Genomic DNA, 18,184 nt, shown 5'->3' on the forward strand with positions numbered 1-18,184 from the left:
TTTTGGTTTTTATTCAAAATTCACAAATCTAGATCCTATAATCTAACTTTTAAATCAGAAATATTTTTATTTTTTACAAATTACCGTACCTGCGGCAGCTTGTACCTGGGAGGAACTGCTCAGAGGTCTCACACCTGGAAGACAAAATCAAGTGTTTACAAAAAGCAATACAATTCCATGTTTGCACAAGATGCTTACACATTCAAATCTAATCTTAAAAAGAAAGAACAAATGAAACTTACAAAATCTGAGTGCCCATTTTGATGTATTGCGAAGATTTTTAAAAGTGTAAGTCAAGAGGGAAGTCATTCTGAAATCTGAAAAAGAAAACAAAAAGACTTTCTGGCTTATTTGAACAACCTGTACTTTATACTGTAGGCTATGATCTCTGATATCTCACCCATGGTTACTATAAAATACTTAAAAATTTACTCTATTACCAACTACCTTTCCCCTAATATTATAGCTATGTTGACATAGCTTTCACAGTATGCAAACCACTAATCTAATCATTAATCTAATTCTCACAAGGACCTGTGAAGTAAGCATGATTATTGTACTTTTTAAGAGATGAGAAACTGAAGCATACAGGAACTGAGTAACTAGTAAGAGGCAGAGCTATGATTTGAAGCCAGACAGTCTAGCTCTAGCAGTATTCTCACCTGGAGAATCCCATGACAGAGGAGCCTGGCGGGCTACAGTCCATAGGATCACAAAGAGTTGGACACGACTGAAGCGACTGAGCACGCACGCATGCTAGCTCCAGAGTTTATGTTTTTCTCTAGGGTCAAAGGGGTAGAGACTGTTGGACAGGATCAGGAAGCCACCAATGTGACTTTCCTGATTTTGATGGTTGTACTGTGATGATGTAGAATGCCTTGTGGAATATTTGTATTTGAAGGGGATACACACTAAAGTATTCAAAGATAGTACAGTATCACTTCTTACCTGATATAAGAAAAAAAGTTCATACACTACACTTGCTACTTTTTTATAAGCTTGATATTATATAAAAATAATAAGAATACAAAATTCCTACATATTAAAACGTATTTAAAATATACTAAAACATTTTCCTAAATTCCCCATAATGAGTTCCTATGAAACAGTAAGAAAAAAATGGGCAAAGGATATGAAAAAACTGTTCATGGAAATGGAAACACAAATGGCTCTTAGATACATGTTCAATCCAACTCATAAAAGAAATACAAATTACAGCCACACAGAGGTATACTATTTGACTTAGAGGTCTGACAGTCACTGTGTGGTAGAGGCTGCACAAACAGGCTCTCTCATATACTGCTGCTGAGTATAAACTGCTGCACCTCCACAGGTACATTCCTATGGAGGGCAATTTGGCAATTAACTTTCAAAAAATTACAGCTACACCTAACTTCTGACCAGTAATTCCACTTCTCTGAATTTTTATTTACATGGTTGGTCTGTGTAAACAAAGAATACATCAGAAGTAATGAGATGTCACTTTTTAGATTCAGCTGTAAGAGATCCTGCAGTTCTCATTTTGGTCTGTCTCTCAGATCACTCGCTCCAGGAGAAGGCAGCTGGCACATCAGGAACAGCCCCACGAAGAGGCTCTCATGATGAGGTAGGAGGATGACGCCTCCTGTCAACAGTCATGTGAGCGAGCTTGGAAGTGGATCCTCTAGCACAGACAAGTTTTCAGATGACTACAGGCCTGGACAACATTCTGACTGCAACCTCATGAGAAACTCTAAGCCAGAACAACCCAGCCAAGTCACTCCAGATTCCTGGCACTCAGAAACTGTATGAGATAACAAATTTTTATTGTTTTAAGCTACTAAATTTTGGAGTAATTTGTTACACAACAATTGTTGTTTGTTGTTCAGTCACTAAGTCATGTCCGACTCTTTGAAATCCCATGGACTGCAGCGTGCCCCATCCTTCACTACGTCTCAAGAGTTTGCTCAAATTCATGTCTGTTGAGTTGATGTTATCTAATCTCATCTCATCCTCTGCTACCTCCTTCTTCTTTTGCCTTCAATCTTTCCCAGCATCAGGCTCTTTTTCAATGAATGAGCTCTTCCCATTAGATGGCCAGAGTATTAGAGCTTCAGCATCCAATGAAAATTCCTTCCAATGAATATTCAGGGTTGATTTCCTTTAGGATTGACTGGTTTGATCTCCCCGCAGTCCAAGGAACTCTCAGGAGTCTTCTTTAGCAGCGCAATTCGAAAGCATTAATTTTTTGGCACTCAGCCTTCTTTGTGGTCCAACTCTATACAGCAATAGCTAATATAAAAGCCTTGTTTAATTTCTCTTAGGTCTTCATAGACTAAAAAGAGATGTCCTGTGGCTTCCAAAAAGAAAAAAAAAATCACATTTACCAAATATATGGATTGAAAAGAGGAGTCCAACCTCTAGGCTCACCAGCTTATATATATTCAACGACTCTGGCCAGGAAGACACAAACTGGCCCATGAGATGAGGACCACTTTATCCAAAAGCAACATTTGATGCCACCTGAGTCTGGAATTCAAGTCTCCATAAGTAAAGCTTATTTCGAAATAAAATTCATGAAAACAGTCAAGAAAATGTTGATTGAAAAAAAAGAGAGGCCTTGCTCAAATGGATATCAAAACTTTCTACAAAGCACCAGGAATTAAACAGTGCTGATCCTCAAGGAAATCAGTCCTGAATATTCATTGGAAGGACTGATCCTGAAGCTGAAACTCCAATACTTTGGCCACCCGATGCGAAGAACTGACTCATTGGAAAAGACCCTGATGCTAGGAAAGATTAAAGGCAGGAGGAGAAGGGGACGACAGAGGATGAGATTGTTGGATGGCATCACCAATTCGATGGACATGAGTTTGAGTAAGCTCCAGGAATTGGTGATGGACAGGGAAGCGTGCTACAGTCCATGAGGTTGCAAAGAGTCAGACACGACTGAGTGACTGAACTGAACTGAATCAACAGAATAGGATGTAGTAAGTTCAGAAGCATACTCATGTGTATGAGAACTTATTATATAATAAAGAAAACATTTCAAATAAGTGGGAGAAAGATGACTTACTCAATAGATTTGCTAGGGAAATGTCTAACCACTTGGAAAAAAATTAGATCCATAGCTCAGGCTGTAAGTACAAATTACAGATGTATTAATCTAAATATACACTTCTTAACCTGCTACAAGAAAATATCAGAGAATATTTTTATAATCTTAGATGGGGAAAGGTTTCCAAAATATGGGATAAAACCCAGAGGCCATAATGGAAAGTAACTAAAAAATCTGATTAAATAAGCATTTAAAATATCTACACAATAAAAGAGACTAAAATAATGTTAAAAGGCTAACAATAGATTCAGAGAAAACATTTGTAACATAGAAAACAAAGGGTTAAAACCCATACGCCATAAAGAGTTATACTTGTGCTTGCTATTAGTATCAGTAGGTGATGGTATGAAGGTTTTTAGTTCCCCTTTATGAAAGCCACAGTGAGAAAAATAACATTTCTGTCCTTGATGGAGCTTACAATTTTGCTCAGAGTACAAGAAACAAAAAAGTCAAAGAGTCAAACAATGACCTAAATCAGGGGCTGTTAAACTACAACCCATGGGCCTCTAGCTAATAATAGATTGCACATTTTTAAAGAGTTGTCGAGCAAAATAAAACAAGGAATATATGGCAGAGATCAAAGCCTAAACTATTTACTATCTGGCCCTTTACAGAAAAAGCTTGCTATTCCTGATCTAAACAATAAGTACTACACTGAATTAAATGAAGAAAAAGCATTGCATAGGCAGGACAAGCTTCGAACTGTAAAAACCTTATAAGTTGGAGGGCCTTTGGTGATCATCAAGAATCCTTTCTTGCAAATTAAGAGGTCACTGCTCATCCAGATTCTGCTTAACGTGCTCACAGGGATGGAAGACTCACTATTTGACTTGGGCTTTAAACAGAAACCTCTCTTCTTCTCATACTCCTCAATTCAGTCTCAACTTCCCTGCCATTTCCCCCTGCCTCTTCCTTCTCTCTCTCCTGAGGAACAGACAATCTGGTGAAAAGTGGCACAAATTTATGCCCGAATCTGGCTCTGCCACCTAGCAAATAATTTATATAAATCTCCATGCCCCCCAAATTTTACCTATAAAACGTAAGTAACAATTTGGGAATCGTGAGGATTAAATGAGATGGCGGTGAAACGACCTAGAGGGTCCTCAACATCAGTTTTTGGAACCAATTAATTTATTCCAGGGCTCAAGCGTCTCTCTCCAGCACAAAAACTGCTATTATGCAGTGCAGAGCTCTTGACTAGAAGTTAGTAGACACAGGCTACCACCTGTGGCCTTGGGTAAACTGACTCTGATTCTTGGGCTTCACCGATGCAGTTAAGGAGATGAAAGACCAGATGATCTTCGGTTCCCTTCTGGATTAGAAAATGATCTTGAGCCTTGGCTGTCGGAGCCGGACACAGGAAAAAAAGTCACACAACCGTGATCCACCCTCGGAAGAATAAAAGGGGTAAACTCCTGGCCCTGTTCCGATTCTCAATAGCCGCCGACCTGCCTACAGGCAAAATAGGGGATACAACACCACTGGAGCACAAGACAGCGCTGTAAACCGACACACACAAGTTTGTTAACTTGCGGTGATAAATTAAAAGGCATAGGCGACATCGTTGCTCGGAACTACAGTCAGAACGCTAGGCCAAATTACTGCCCAAACTGCACTGGTACCGGAGACCCGGCTTGAAAAACTTCCTTCCGCTCCCTCGAACTCCAGGGAGTGGAGGCTAGGCGGCCGCGGGCACAGGCGTAGCAGGCGGGAAACTGCGGACCCCGCCGGAGAAAGGGCAGGCGGTAGCCGAGCGCACGCCCCTTCTCACCTTAGGTCTCGTCGGCTGAGTCTCCAGCTGCAGGCAAGGCTCCGGCCCGAATGACAGGACCCGACGGGTACCAAGAGGCGGGGCCTCCCTGGAAAAGACCCCTCGCGGGCCTCACAGGCCTCCCTGACTGCCCGCCGGCTGCCTGACTGGAAAATCCGGAAGGCTGTCCTCTCTGCTCTTTCTTCCTTCCCTGCGGAGGAAGTGTCCTTTTTTTTCGGCTAACGGGGCGTTAGCCGGAGGCGAAGGGCAAGGTTAAGGAGCCGGCGGCAACTCGTCATCGGGGTTTCAGTCGCGGGTTTTCAGTCAGGCAGTACGTCGGCCGCCTGGCCAGTGCTAGGCTGCGAGAGGAAAAGTCCTCTACTCGGCTGCCCGCATTTGAAGGGCTTTCCACTTTCGTCCGCTCCCACTCAAGATGGTGGCCTCTCGAGCAATTGGCAGCCTCAGCCGCTTTACTGCCTCCAGGACGCTCCGCTGCTCAGGTGAGGCCTGGTTGAAGGCACCCCACCGCCCCGGGGCAGAGCTCCTGCGGAGACCCGGGAGCCGCGTCTCCCCGTGGCTGCCGCCTCCTTGCCGCGGCCCTGGATGAGGGGGAGTGATGCTGCTGTGAGACCCGGTCTCATTCGCTGGCGCAGCGACTGACATTTTCTCTCTTGTTTTGAGTCCTGCAGCAGTTTCAGGCTTCGTAACCCCTAACGTCTGTGAGTCTTGTCCACCCGGTCTGGCATTTTCCGTAGGTCTCCTCTTACTTTCTTTAATGATGGCCTTGAACCTGTCCCTCCTGGAGGACTAAGTGGACAAGGACAGTCCAATCTGTCACATCTTTGTGCTTCACTGCACCTTGACTGTAACGGGGAGCATCTTATTTACTTCTTGTATGAAATTAACCAGCCTTGCGGATGGCTGCCATTCCCTACGCCTTTCCCTCACAACCTTTTTACCTATTACCACACTGGATGGAGGAACCTGGTAGGCTGCAGTCCATGGGGTCACTAGGAGTCGGACACGACTGAGCGACTTCACTTTCACTTTTCACTTTCCTGCATTGGAGAAGGAAATGGCAACCCACTCCAGTATTCTTGCCTGGAGAATCCCGGGGATAGGGGAGCCTGGTGGACTGCCATCTATGAGGTCGCACAGAGTCGGACATGACTGAAGTGACTTAGCAGTAGCACACTTCAACAGGAAGCTCAACTCTTGCAGCTCCAGTAATTCCAGTGTGAATGTATAATATGTAGAATTTCAAGAGGCAGATTCTGCAACTTTCCAGAAGAAGGACTTAAAAAAAAAATGCAGATACCTTGTATCTTAAGGAACAAGATGTTAGATAATTTAACCAACTATTTCTACCCTTGTTTCTGACTATACCCAGTTAGCTTGCATTAGCTGTATTGTCTTTTTCTCTTCAAACTGGCAGTGAAACAGTTAAAGTGGGTGCTTGTGGAAAATTAAGCATTTTCCTTCTCTCTCAAATCTGTAAGGTGAAATGTGACTTTTTATCGCATGTTGTACTTAATATCGGTTACTTAACTAGAAATATAATTTATAAAATGCCTTCCTCCTTCTGAATCACTGTATGTTGTTTTTAGAGGCATGCCTTTACTGTAAGGAACTAATTTTGAATGTTTGAACCTTTTCTGCTTTGTTATTTCGACCAATGTTTTTAGTCTCCACGGGACTGCTCTGTATGTGTGTGCATACCTGTCATAACACTACAGAAAATTGAAATGTTGCAAAGACTGGGGGAAAGGATTAAGCAAAAAATAATCACCCTTTCTCTTACTACTTACATACCTACTGTTAGTATTTGGTCATGTTACCTGACAGTTTGATTGTTTTCCACATTTTTGGTTTAACACTTTAAAATTATCAGATGTATATTTTTGAACTTCTCTTTCATTGATTTTAAGGTAATGCAATTAAAAACATTAGTTTTGGAATGTGACTTCTCAGTTTCAATCTGGCTCTGCCTTTTACCCACTGGTGACCTTACCCTTTGGTGACCTTGGGCAAGTCATTTCTATGTCTGTTTTCTCATTTGTGAAATGGGGAATAATACCACCTTGTGAGCTTTAAAGGGCGTATTTTAGGTGTAAAGCAGTTTTTCATGGAGTAAGTGCTATTATTATTAATAAATATTAGCTATTATTAACTCTTCCCTGCCCTGAAGAACTGTGATTTTATATATCTGAGATTTTTTTAAGTAATTTTTACATTTTACATGTGTGATAGTTACAAGCTTAGTTTTTCCGTATTTTTTGTATGGAAATATAGATACACATGTGTATCTATATTTTGCATTCTGTTTTAACCTATAAGAAAATATGGCTGAGGAGAGAGATAAATTGGGGGATTGGTACTGACATACACATGCTACTATATATAAAACAGATAACTAATAAGAACCTGCTATAAAGCTCAGGGAACTCAGTACTCTGTAGTGACCTATATGGAAATAGAATCTAAAACAGAGTGGATACATGTATGTGTATAACTGATTTACTTTGTTGTACAGCAAAAACTAAGATAATATTGTGTTGATAAATCAACTATACTCTAATAAAAATTAATTTAAATTTTCTTAAAGAAAATATGACTTCTTAGTTATTGCCACTCCAGTACTCTTGCCTGGAAAATCCCATGGACAGAGGAGCCTGGTAGGCTGCAGTCCATGGGGTCACACAGAGTCCTGACATGACTGAAGCAACTTGGCAGCAGCAGCAGCCCCTTTTAGTAACAATGTATAAATTTTGAAAAAAAAAAAAAAAAAAGGCCTAGAAAGTGAATTTAAAATTACCTGCACACCTGGATTGCCATTTAGACTGAAAAGACTAACACTAAATAAAAGTCTGTGCCTAGGTAGTGCCAGACTTTTAATAAGACTATGATATTTAATGGTGGATGATTAAAATTCTTCACAGTGATTTGTACTTCTTGAAGTTTTAACCCATTCCTGCATGAGTGCTATAATTCTGAGTATGACTATGAAATGAAGATCACATCTTGATCAAGATATCTTAATTCCCACTCTTATAATCTGCCCCCCCAGTCCTATTCTAAATCCAAATTCCTAATTACATAAGTAATAGAATAATTTCTCAGGTAATGAATTGAACGTAGATATCTTAGCAGATGGTGTATATTTAAATTTGACTCTTACTTACATAATCCTGTCCCTTCACCAGGACTAGATATTGAGAAAAACTGTTGATTGTTAAAACCATAATAACATGTTCATATTTGAAATATGTATCAGCATAATCCAGCTGTCTCCACTGCTATAGTCTTAGGTCTTGTAGGTATCTTCTTGAGTTAAAATGATTAAAAAGTAGAGTAAAGGGTTCTCTCTCTTTTGCTGGCGTGGGAAATATGGGTGAAAGTTCACCCAGCTGCTCTGAACTAAGCTCTCCTAGTTAGGTTAGTGAGTAAGGCTGTATTCTAAAAGCAAAGCTACCCTGTATTTCAACTTGATTTAGTTTATTGTGATTTGGAATTGTTTTCCAATTCAGATATGGTTGTATATTTGCTGATTTTTCTCTTTTTTGTCTCTTGATTTAGAGGAGGTTTTGTGTATGTCTCTATGGGTTTGGAGGGGATGGCACAAAGGCAGGTTGGTGGGTGAGAGTTTATGATTTATAAGTTAGTGAGCACAAACCTGCTGTCTCCAATATTTAGTCTTCAGAATTACAACCCGTGTCCTTCCACCTGCTCTATTTTCTTTTTTTTCTTAGGTGCGTATCTTCTAACATATTTATGTTTCTTGTTTTTTATCTGTCTTTCCACCTCATCTCTCCCACCCTGCATTCCTAATCAGTTCACACTCACTAATTCAGTTTACCCTGTTCTAGTTGTAATTGCTTATTACCTGGCTCCCCTCCCACAGAATGTTTACTTTATTGGCAAACTGTCTTTTCATGCCAAACCTATTTTCACCTCCTCCACAGAGACAGGGATTTTTATCTTGCTGCTCACTCTGGGTGCCTAAAGCAGTTCTGATAGACTGCACTAGACTGTAGTTGTGCAATGAATGACTCCGAGATGATGTTGGAAGGAGACTGCAGTTTACTTGGGGGAAACAGCTGCTACAGATTCAGTGATTAGCTAACCAAACAGTGAGTAATAAAGATAAAAATTGGGGCAGGGAAGGGAAAGATTGTTGTAGACAGAATCTCAAAATAAGGCTTTGTGAAACTGTGATACTGTGATGTTGGAGAAGACTCTTCAGAGTCCCTTGGACTGCAAGGAGATCCAACCAGTCCATCCTAAAGGAGAACAGTCTTGGGTGTTCATTGGAGGGACTGATGTTGAAGCTGAAACTCCAATACTTTGGCCACCTGATGAGAAGAGTTGACTCATTTGAAAAGACCCTGACACTGGGAAAGATTGAAGGCAGGAGGAGAAGAGGACGACAGAGGATGAGATGGTTGGTTGGTATCACCAACTCAATGGACACGAGTTTGGGTGAACTCCAGGAGTTGGTGATGGACAGGGAGGCCTGGCGTGCTGCAGTTCATGAGGTCGCAAAGAGTCGGACACAACTGAGCAACTGAACTGAACTGAACTGATATAAAGGAGGAAGAGTGATAAATACAGATGATACAGATCGCAAATAATGGAAAAACAAAAGGAAGTTTATCCTTAGTGAAATAGAGGCACTGGAGATTGAGGAGATGGCTGGCTTCTTCTATCTTAATTTACTTTAGTGTAGCACTTTGCTTTACAGGTACTGTTAGAATCATTACATCACTTCTATCTTTGTAAGAACACTGAAATGCTCTAAGAGACTTATACATGGCCATACAGCTAGTGAATGGTAAACTTGATGGTTGAACCCAAGGCTTGGGACTCTCAGGTCCTTTGTCTTTGCCCTGTGCAGACAGGACCGGTGATCACCCCACTGTGGTTCTGGTGCCATCTACAATTTTCTTTCTTTAATAGCATGTCATTTGGCCTTTAAGGCAGTACAAAGCTACTTCTTTCTGTGTCTTCCTTTAAAGAACTGCAGGATGGAGAGACACACAGAGTCTCTGATGCGCCTTGATTTTACTTTTCATGACACTGGGAAGTCCATCTCTCCATAAAAATGCAAGAGGACCTGGCTGGAGAATGTGCTTGAGATAACATTTGGAACTGACATTACAGATTGCTTTGTATCAATAGATTACTTAGTGCCTTAATATAAATTTATGATCTTACAGTTACAGACATCAGAAATGAGTCTTACTGGGCTGAAATCAGAGGTATTGGCAGGGCTGAGTTCATTCTGGACACTCTAAGGGAGAATCCGTTTCCTTGCTTTTTCTAGCTTCCAGAGGCTGCCTGCATTTTTTGACTTCTTCATACCCAGCAGAGTGCGTTCTCATGCTGCCATATTCTGGTTCTTTTGCCCTTTTCTGCTCCTCTATAATTACACTGTATAGTTGAATAATCCAGGCTAATCTCCCTGTATTAAGGTTAGCTAATTAGCCACCTTCATTCCGTTTGCATCCTTTATCTCCATTTGCCATATAACCTAACATACTCAATTTCTGGGCACATGGACATCCTTGAGAGGCCATTCTTCCAACTACCACATTTAGTATCCAGATAATCATATGACCAGATAATTGAAACAAAAAAGATACAGTAATAGTCACAATAATGATCTGGAACACTTTGTTCTAAGTTTGGTTTTCTTGTTGTTGTAAACTCCAGCTTTGTTATATGTAGCAGGTATTATAGAGATTCATGAATTTCATGAATTTGAACAAACTCCAGGGGATAGTGGAGGACAGAGGAGCCTGGTATGCTACAGTCCATGGGGGTCACAGAGTTGGACACGACTTAGCACCTGAACAACAAACAACAAATAGAAATTCTGTTTTGAAAATAACTAATTGTGAAATACATTTTTCTTACAGGTTATATTTGCCGCAGTTTTACAAGGGCCTCTGCTTTGCTGAGTAAGTTTGATTTCTCACTGATGTGCTTTCATTGCTTTTTATACTTATTTAGCCATAAATATGTTTACAAATAAGTTTTCCTTCTCTTTTTAGCCAGAACCCATATTAACTATGGAGTCAAAGGGGATGTGGCAGTTATTCGAATTAACTCACCCAATTCAAAGGTACCTAATTTAATTTACTGCAGTTTATTTCTACTCACTGCATTCATTAATGCATTCCTGAATGGCAGAGAAATAAATCCACCAATTTGGCGCTAATCTTGTCTCATGAGTTTACAGTTTTGATAGAGTTTGAGAACTTGCCCACAGGATGCAGTTTTCTGCAGCAGACATCCTTGTTTAAGAAGTCTTTCTAGTTCACTGTGGAGGTGTCAGATTAACATCAAGGATTAATACATGCCTTCTGTTAGACTGTAGAATTATAAGATGGTTTATTAGATAGGAAGCCAAGTGCAAGCTTTGTTTATAAGAATTAAAATTGACCTTCTTAACTGTGAGGTTCTTATGTCAACTTTCTTAACCTGCCTAACATGAGTATAGTAAGTTGACTGAGTTAAATTAAGGTTCCTGAGGGCCTTGAGTGACTTGGTGCAGTTCATGTTATCAGAAATCAAATTCAACTCAAAGTGGGGCTTCATTTGTTTTTGGCAACTTCAACAAAATATGCAGCATTAATCCAGTCTTTTGCCAAGAAAAGCTATGTTTGAGGAGCTCATGCTTTCCCCCCACCTAAAGTTGCTGTAAAGATTTCCTGTTTCAGAAATCTTGTTACCAGAGACCTAAATGAAGTACGAGGACCTAGATGTAAGCAATTAACAACTAACACAAATTAAGGAAAGAGCCAGTCCCCCTCCCTAGAGTGAAGTTGGCACTTACTGAGCAGTGATTCAGACTTACGGTATTTTTTCAGTATTTTCTAAGGTAAGCATTTTTCCTGAACACAAAAATAACAAATGCCTATGGTCGGACATTTGAAAGCAATTAAGAGGAAAATAACAATCATTCATACTCCAAACCCCAAAATAACCACTTTTAACATTTAGTCTAGTTTCAACAAACAGTATTCTAAAAATTAAGATCATACTATTCGTCTAATTTTGATTCTTTTTTTCCCTTAACATTATACAATTTTTTTTCCATGCTGATAAATGTAGACTTACTTTATAGCCTGCATATGATTCAAACTCTTAGGAATATGAGTTCCTCCTTTAAGGAGAACTATTTTTAGAGGGAGGCATTGGCCAAAGCACCTGAATAAACAGCTGCTGGCTTGTTAGTTTGTTTATTTCCCTGTTTCTTTTAACAGTGTATTTTTCCTGGGTAAATATATTTCCTGTAATCAAAATAGCCTTGGGTGGTGATTTGTATGTCTACTACTTCAAATTTAAACCATTAGATTTATGTGTTTTTCCCTTCGGCAGGTGAATACTCTAAGTCAAGAACTGCATTCAGAGTTCATGGAAGTAATGAATGAAGTCTGGTCTAGCAGTCAGATCAGAAGTGCCGTCCTTATCTCAACAAAGCCAGGCTGCTTCATTGCAGGTGCTGATCTGAAGTAAGTTTCAGAAAATTTGAAATCACCTTTTATCTTGGCTAATGGTATGTTTTTTAGGCCTTATTGTTTCTCATTTGAAAATAAAGTAGAAGTAAATTTTCTCTGAAAGTTACTTTTTGTGTTATTTTCATGAATATAAATAAAGTTGATAAAGAAAGAGAGGCTTGTTGCTTAAACCTTATAAGACTGAATCCAGCCTTTCTTTAAAGAAATTGAAAGTAGTTCAAGAAGCAGTATTTGAGCAGAATAAAAAAATTACTGTAAAACCAAACTAACAGTAAGATACCTTTTTTTTCTGTCTGTCTGACCAGCAGACATTTAAAAGTTTGAAAATATTATGTTAGCAAAGACTTGGGAAAATGAGAAAGTTGAATGTTACTAGTAGGACTGAAAATTGGTATCGCCACCTTGGAGAACAATTTGATAAAATTTAGTAAAACTGAAAATACATGTATCATATAATTAAGAGATACCTCTTCTAGGTATGTATGCTGGAGAAATCCCATCCTTTGTTTTTAAGGACCCATACATGCATAAGGATGTTCAGTCCTGTGTAATTTAAGAATTTGAAACAAACTAAATCTTAGTCATGAGGGAAATAGATATGTAAATGTGGAATATTCTTAAGATAAAATGCTACAAAAACAATTCAAAGGATCTAACTAGATCTACAACATAATGTTAGAACTTAAAAATATGTTAAAGAAACAAAGCAACTTGCAGAATATTTGGTACAGTATATAGTTTATATAAACATTTTAAAACAACACATAAAATACTTCTCTGTATTATTCATGGATACAAATACATAGTTGGTCTGAAGATTGTACTGCAAGTATATGATAATGGATGTTTCAGGGTAAATGAAGTAGCTGATGGAACTTGAGGAGGTCAGAGAGTACTTTACCAATACAGCTAATATTTTCTTTCTTTTTCTTCATGATATATGTATAATAACTTTTTTGCACTTTAAAGCAAAAATAAGGAGAGATGATGTCTTAGTGTTTGGTTAACGTGTTAAAATGTTGACAGTTGTTAATTCTATAAAAAATAGGTATTTGTTTTATGATTCTTTGCAGTTTAGGCAATGATAGCCAGCATTATTGGCTTAGCAATTTGTGTTTAAGGTACTTGTATATTTTTAAACTTTGTTCAATATGGCTGTGAGGCGATACCCCACATCCAAGGTAAGGAGCAGCAGCTGTGCTTTGCTAGAACAGCTGTGAAGATACCCCACCTCCAAGGTAAGAGAAACCCAAGTAAGACAGTAGGCGCTAAGAGAGGGCATCAGAGAGCAGACAGACTGAAACCACAATCACAGAAAACAAGCCAATCTGATCACATGGACCACAGCCTTGTCTAACTCAATGAAACTAAGCCATGCCGTGTGGGGCCACCTAAGATGGATGGGTCATGGTGCAGAGGTCTGACAGAATGTGGTCTGCTGGAGAAAGGAATGGCAAACCACTTCATTAGCCTTTGCCCTGCTTCATTCTGTACTCCATGAATTTTCCTGAGGGCCTTGAATGACTTGGTGCAATTATATCTACTATTGTGGGCAGGAATCCCTTAGAAGAAATGGAGTAGCCATTATAGTCAACCAAAGAATCTGAAATGCAGTACCTGGATGCAATCTCAAAAACAGCAAATGATCTCTGTTCGTTTCCAACACAAACCGTTCAGTATCATGGAAATCCAAGTCTGTGCCCCGACCAGTAACGCTGAAGAAGCTGAAGTTGAATGGTTCTGTGAAGACCTACAAGACCTTTTAGAACTAACACCCAAAAAAGATGTCCTTTTCATTATAGGGGACTGGAATGCAAAAGTAGGAAGTCAAGAAACACCTGGAGTAACGCAAATTTGGCCTTGGAGTACAGAATGAAGCAGGGCAAAGGCTAATAAAGTTTTGCCAAGAGAACGCACTGGTCATAGCAAACACCCTCTTTCAACAACACAAGAGAAGACTCTAACCATGGACATCACCAGATGGCCAACACTAAAATCAGATTGACTATATTTGCGGCCAAAGATGGAGCAGCTCTATACAGTCAGCAAAAACAAGACCGGGAGCTGACTGTGGCTCAGATCATGAACTCCTTATTGCCAAATTCAGACTTAAATTGAAGAAAGTAGGGAAAACCACTAGACCATTCAGGTATGACCTAAATCAAATCCCTTATTATATAGTGGAAGTGAGAAATAGATTTAAGGGACTAGATCTGATAGGCAGAGTGCCTGATGAACTATGGACAGAGGTTCGTGACATTGTACAGGAGACAGGGATCAAGACCATCCCCATGGAAAAGAAATGCAAAAAAGCAAAGTGGCTGTCTGAGAAGGCCGTACAAATAGCTGTGAAAACAAGAGAAGCAAGCACAAAGGAAAAAAGGAAAGATATACTCATTTGAATGCAGAGTTCCAAAGAATAGCACGGAGAGATAAGAAAGCCCTACTCAGTGATCAATGCAAAGAAATAGAGGAAAACAACAGAATGGGAAAGACTAGAGATCTCTTCAAGAAAATTAGAGATACCAAGGGAACATTTCATGCAAAGATGGGCTCAATAAAGGACAGAAATGGTGTGGACCTAACAGAAGCAGAAGATATTAAGAAGAGGTGGCAAGAATACACAGAACTGTGCAAAAAAGATCTTCACGACCCAGATAATCACAATAGTGTGATCACTCACCTAGAGCCAGACATCCTGGAATATGAAGTCAAGTGGGCCTTAGGAAGCATCACTACAAACAAAGCTAGTGGAGGTAATGGAATTCCAAAGTTGAGCTATTTCAAATCCTGAAAGATGATGCTGTGAAAGTGCTGCACTCAATATGTCAGCAAATTTGGAAGACTCAGCAGTGGCCACAGGACTGGAAAAGGTCAGTTTTCATTCCAATCCCAAAGAAAAGCAATGCTAAAGAATGCTCAAACTACCACACAGTTGCACTCATCTCACACACTAGTAAAGTAAGGTTCAAAATTCTCCAAGCCAGGCTTCAGCAATACATGAACCATGAACTTCCAGATGTTCAAGCTGGTTTTAGAAAAGGCAGAGGAACCAGAGATCAAATTGCCAACATCTGCTAGATCATCGAAAAAGCAAGAGGGTTCCAGAAAAACATCTATTTCTGCTTTATTGACTATGCCAAAAAAGATGTCCTTTTTGGCGTCTGTGGATGGAGACTGTGTGGATCACAATAATCTGTGGAAAATTCTGAAAGAGATGGGAATACCAGAGCACCTGACCTGCCTCTTGAGAAACCTGTATGCAGATCAGGAAGCAACAATTAGAACTGGACATGGGACAACAGACTGGTTCTAAATAGGAAAAGGAGTACGTCAAGGCTGTATATTGTCACCCTGCTTATTTAACTTATATGCAGAATACATCATGAGAAACGCTGGGCTGGAGGAAGCACAAGCTGGACTCAGGATTGTCGGAAGAAAGATCAATAACCTCAGATATGCAGATGACGCCACCCTTATGGCAGAAAGTGAAGAGATCTAAAGAGCCTCTTGATGAAAATGAAAGTGGAGAGTGAAAAAGTTGGCTTAAAGCTCAACATTCAGAAAACGAAGATCATGGCATCCGGTCCCATCACTTCATGGCAAATAGATGGGGAAACAGTGGCTGACTTTACTTTTTTGGGCTCCAAAATCATTGCAGAGGGTGATTGCAGCCATGAAATTGAGACGCTTACTCCTTGGAAGGAAAGTTATGCCCAACCTAGAGAGCATATTAAAAAGCAGAGACATTCCTTTGTCAACAAAGGTCCGTCTAGTCAAGGGTATGGTTTTTCCAGTAGTCATGTATGGATGTGAGAGTTGGACTATAAAGAAAGCCGAGCACTGAAGAATTGATGCTTTTGAACTGTGGTATTGGAGAACTCCTGAGAGTCCATCCTAAAGGAGATTGGTCCTGGGTGTTCATTGGAAGGACTGATGCTGAAGCTTAAACTTCCATACTTTGGCCATCTGATGTGAAGAGCCGACTCATTTGAAAAGACCCTGATGCTGGGAAAGATTGAGGGCAGGAGGAGGAGGCGACGACAGAGGATGAGATGGTTGGATGGCACCACCGACTCAATGGACATGGGTTTGGGTAGACTCTGGGAGTTGGTGATTGACAGGGAGGCCTGGTGTGCTGTGGTTCATGGGGTTGCAAAGAGTCGGACACAACTGAACTGAATATTGTGTACTCTTCTTTGTTTATGTACAGTAATTAGAAATTTATAGATATTCTGTTTATTTTTTGAAAAAAGCAGAGTTATCTACATCAAGGACTTTTTCTTTTGGCTTGGTTATTCCAGCCAAGCAAGACATTGAGGTACCTAATAGTAGCCACCTAAATCCTTAGGAAAATACTTTCAGCTTCTGTGAGGCTAGCTGAGCCACTCCCAGCACACAGAATGACAGGAAATCAGTTATCTTTGATCAAAAATGAAAAACCCACAGCTTAAATGTGTTCAGAAACAGTTAAGTAGCAAATGAAGGAAACTGAAATTAAAGGACGTTGAGGAAACATTGTTGTAAGAGAAGCTTTTTTCTCTATCATTTCCACTGATGTTCAGTCTAAAAGCTACTGACAATTAAAATGTTAAATCTGATCATGAAAATATTTATCAGAAGATGATTTGTAATCTAATGATTTGCTATCAAAGCAGATATAAATTATTCACCATGTTTTGTTCATGTTCCCTGAATTTTATAGAGAGATGATGTCACTGATATTAGTGCTGAGACAAAATCATTCTTCTTAAACTTCTGAGTATTTGAAGACTCACTACCAAATATTGATATATGGTATAATAAGGTTATGGTGGATGAAGTACTGAACAAAGTGAGTTTTTTTTCTGTTCTCTGTTTTCATGTTTACTGCAGCATGTTAAATGCTTGTACAACCTCTCAAGAAGTAACCCAAATATCACAAGAAGCACAGAAAATGTTTGAGAAACTTGAGAAGTCCACAAAGCCTGTTGTGGCTGCCATCAATGGATCCTGCTTAGGAGGAGGACTTGAGGTACAGATTTCTTCCAGAGTCATCGAACCGCGGGCCAGCTCATTGTTGGGATCCACCAGCTGCAAACCTTCAGGCCACTGTTTTGCCTCAAGAAAAGCTCTTGAGGGCGAGTCAGCTTTTTCAGAGTCATTAAACTTCTGGATAGGTTTTTAGTTTTAGTCTCATGGCACTGAGCAAGCAAATCAGAGTGGCACGTTTTCATTTATAAATTGAGAAGAGTTGAACTAGATCCCTAAGTTCCCTTTCAGTTCTAAAAAACCTTGTTCAAGTTTGCAAGGCAAAAATTCAGAAGTGCAGTTCATGCTCTTGAGCTACTTTAGTTGAGACAGTTAGCATATAGTGTATGTCATGTGTTCTGTGTGTAGTAAAGATGATAAATAACACAAGGTCTGAGAGAAGAGATACTTACCAGACTGGAACACATAGAAAAGAAGGAGGAGGGGGAAAAAGAACATTTTTTGGACATTTATCACGTGCTGGGTTCTATACTAGCCACTTTCACACATTAATTAAGGAAAGCTGTGCTGCTGCTGCTAAGTCACATCAGTTGTGTCCAACTCTGTGCAACCCCGGAGACGGTAGCCCACCAGGCTCCTCCGTCCCTGAGAGTCTCCAGGCAGGAACACTGGAGTGGGTTGCCATTTCCTTCTCCAGTGCATGAAAGGGAAAAGTGAAAGTGAAGCTGCTCAGTCATGTCCGACTTTTCTCGACCCCATGGATTGCAGCCCGCCAGGCTCCTCCATCCATGGGATTTTCCAGGCAAGAGTACTGGAGTGGGTTGCCATTGCCTTCTCCCAAGG

The 18,184-nt window shown here is 40.0% G+C and overlaps 2 protein-coding genes across 3 annotated transcripts in view; one reads left to right on the forward strand and one right to left on the reverse strand.

Annotated features, from left to right (window-relative positions):
- The window catches only part of HADHB (hydroxyacyl-CoA dehydrogenase/3-ketoacyl-CoA thiolase/enoyl-CoA hydratase (trifunctional protein), beta subunit), a 29,017-nt gene extending 24,022 nt beyond the window's left edge, over window positions 1-4,995 (reverse strand). For both annotated transcript variants that reach the window (XM_013967822.2, XM_005686934.3), the window contains exons 1-3: window positions 4,869-4,995; window positions 243-317; window positions 90-134 (exon numbers count right to left, since the gene is read on the reverse strand). In XM_013967822.2, the coding sequence (XP_013823276.1) occupies window positions 90-134; window positions 243-309 (112 nt within the window). In that variant the 5' untranslated portion in view covers window positions 310-317; window positions 4,869-4,995. The remainder of the gene's footprint in view (window positions 1-89; window positions 135-242; window positions 318-4,868) is intronic.
- The window catches only part of HADHA (hydroxyacyl-CoA dehydrogenase/3-ketoacyl-CoA thiolase/enoyl-CoA hydratase (trifunctional protein), alpha subunit), a 42,426-nt gene continuing 29,393 nt past the window's right edge, over window positions 5,152-18,184 (forward strand). The window contains exons 1-5 of the mRNA XM_005686935.3: window positions 5,152-5,347; window positions 10,766-10,807; window positions 10,901-10,971; window positions 12,231-12,364; window positions 17,246-17,384. Coding sequence (XP_005686992.1) covers window positions 5,281-5,347; window positions 10,766-10,807; window positions 10,901-10,971; window positions 12,231-12,364; window positions 17,246-17,384 — 453 coding nt within the window. The 5' untranslated portion in view covers window positions 5,152-5,280. The remainder of the gene's footprint in view (window positions 5,348-10,765; window positions 10,808-10,900; window positions 10,972-12,230; window positions 12,365-17,245; window positions 17,385-18,184) is intronic.

Source organism: Capra hircus, chromosome 11, assembly GCF_001704415.2.
Source record: "Capra hircus breed San Clemente chromosome 11, ASM170441v1, whole genome shotgun sequence".
In the NCBI taxonomy this organism is placed as follows: Eukaryota; Metazoa; Chordata; class Mammalia; order Artiodactyla; family Bovidae; genus Capra; species Capra hircus.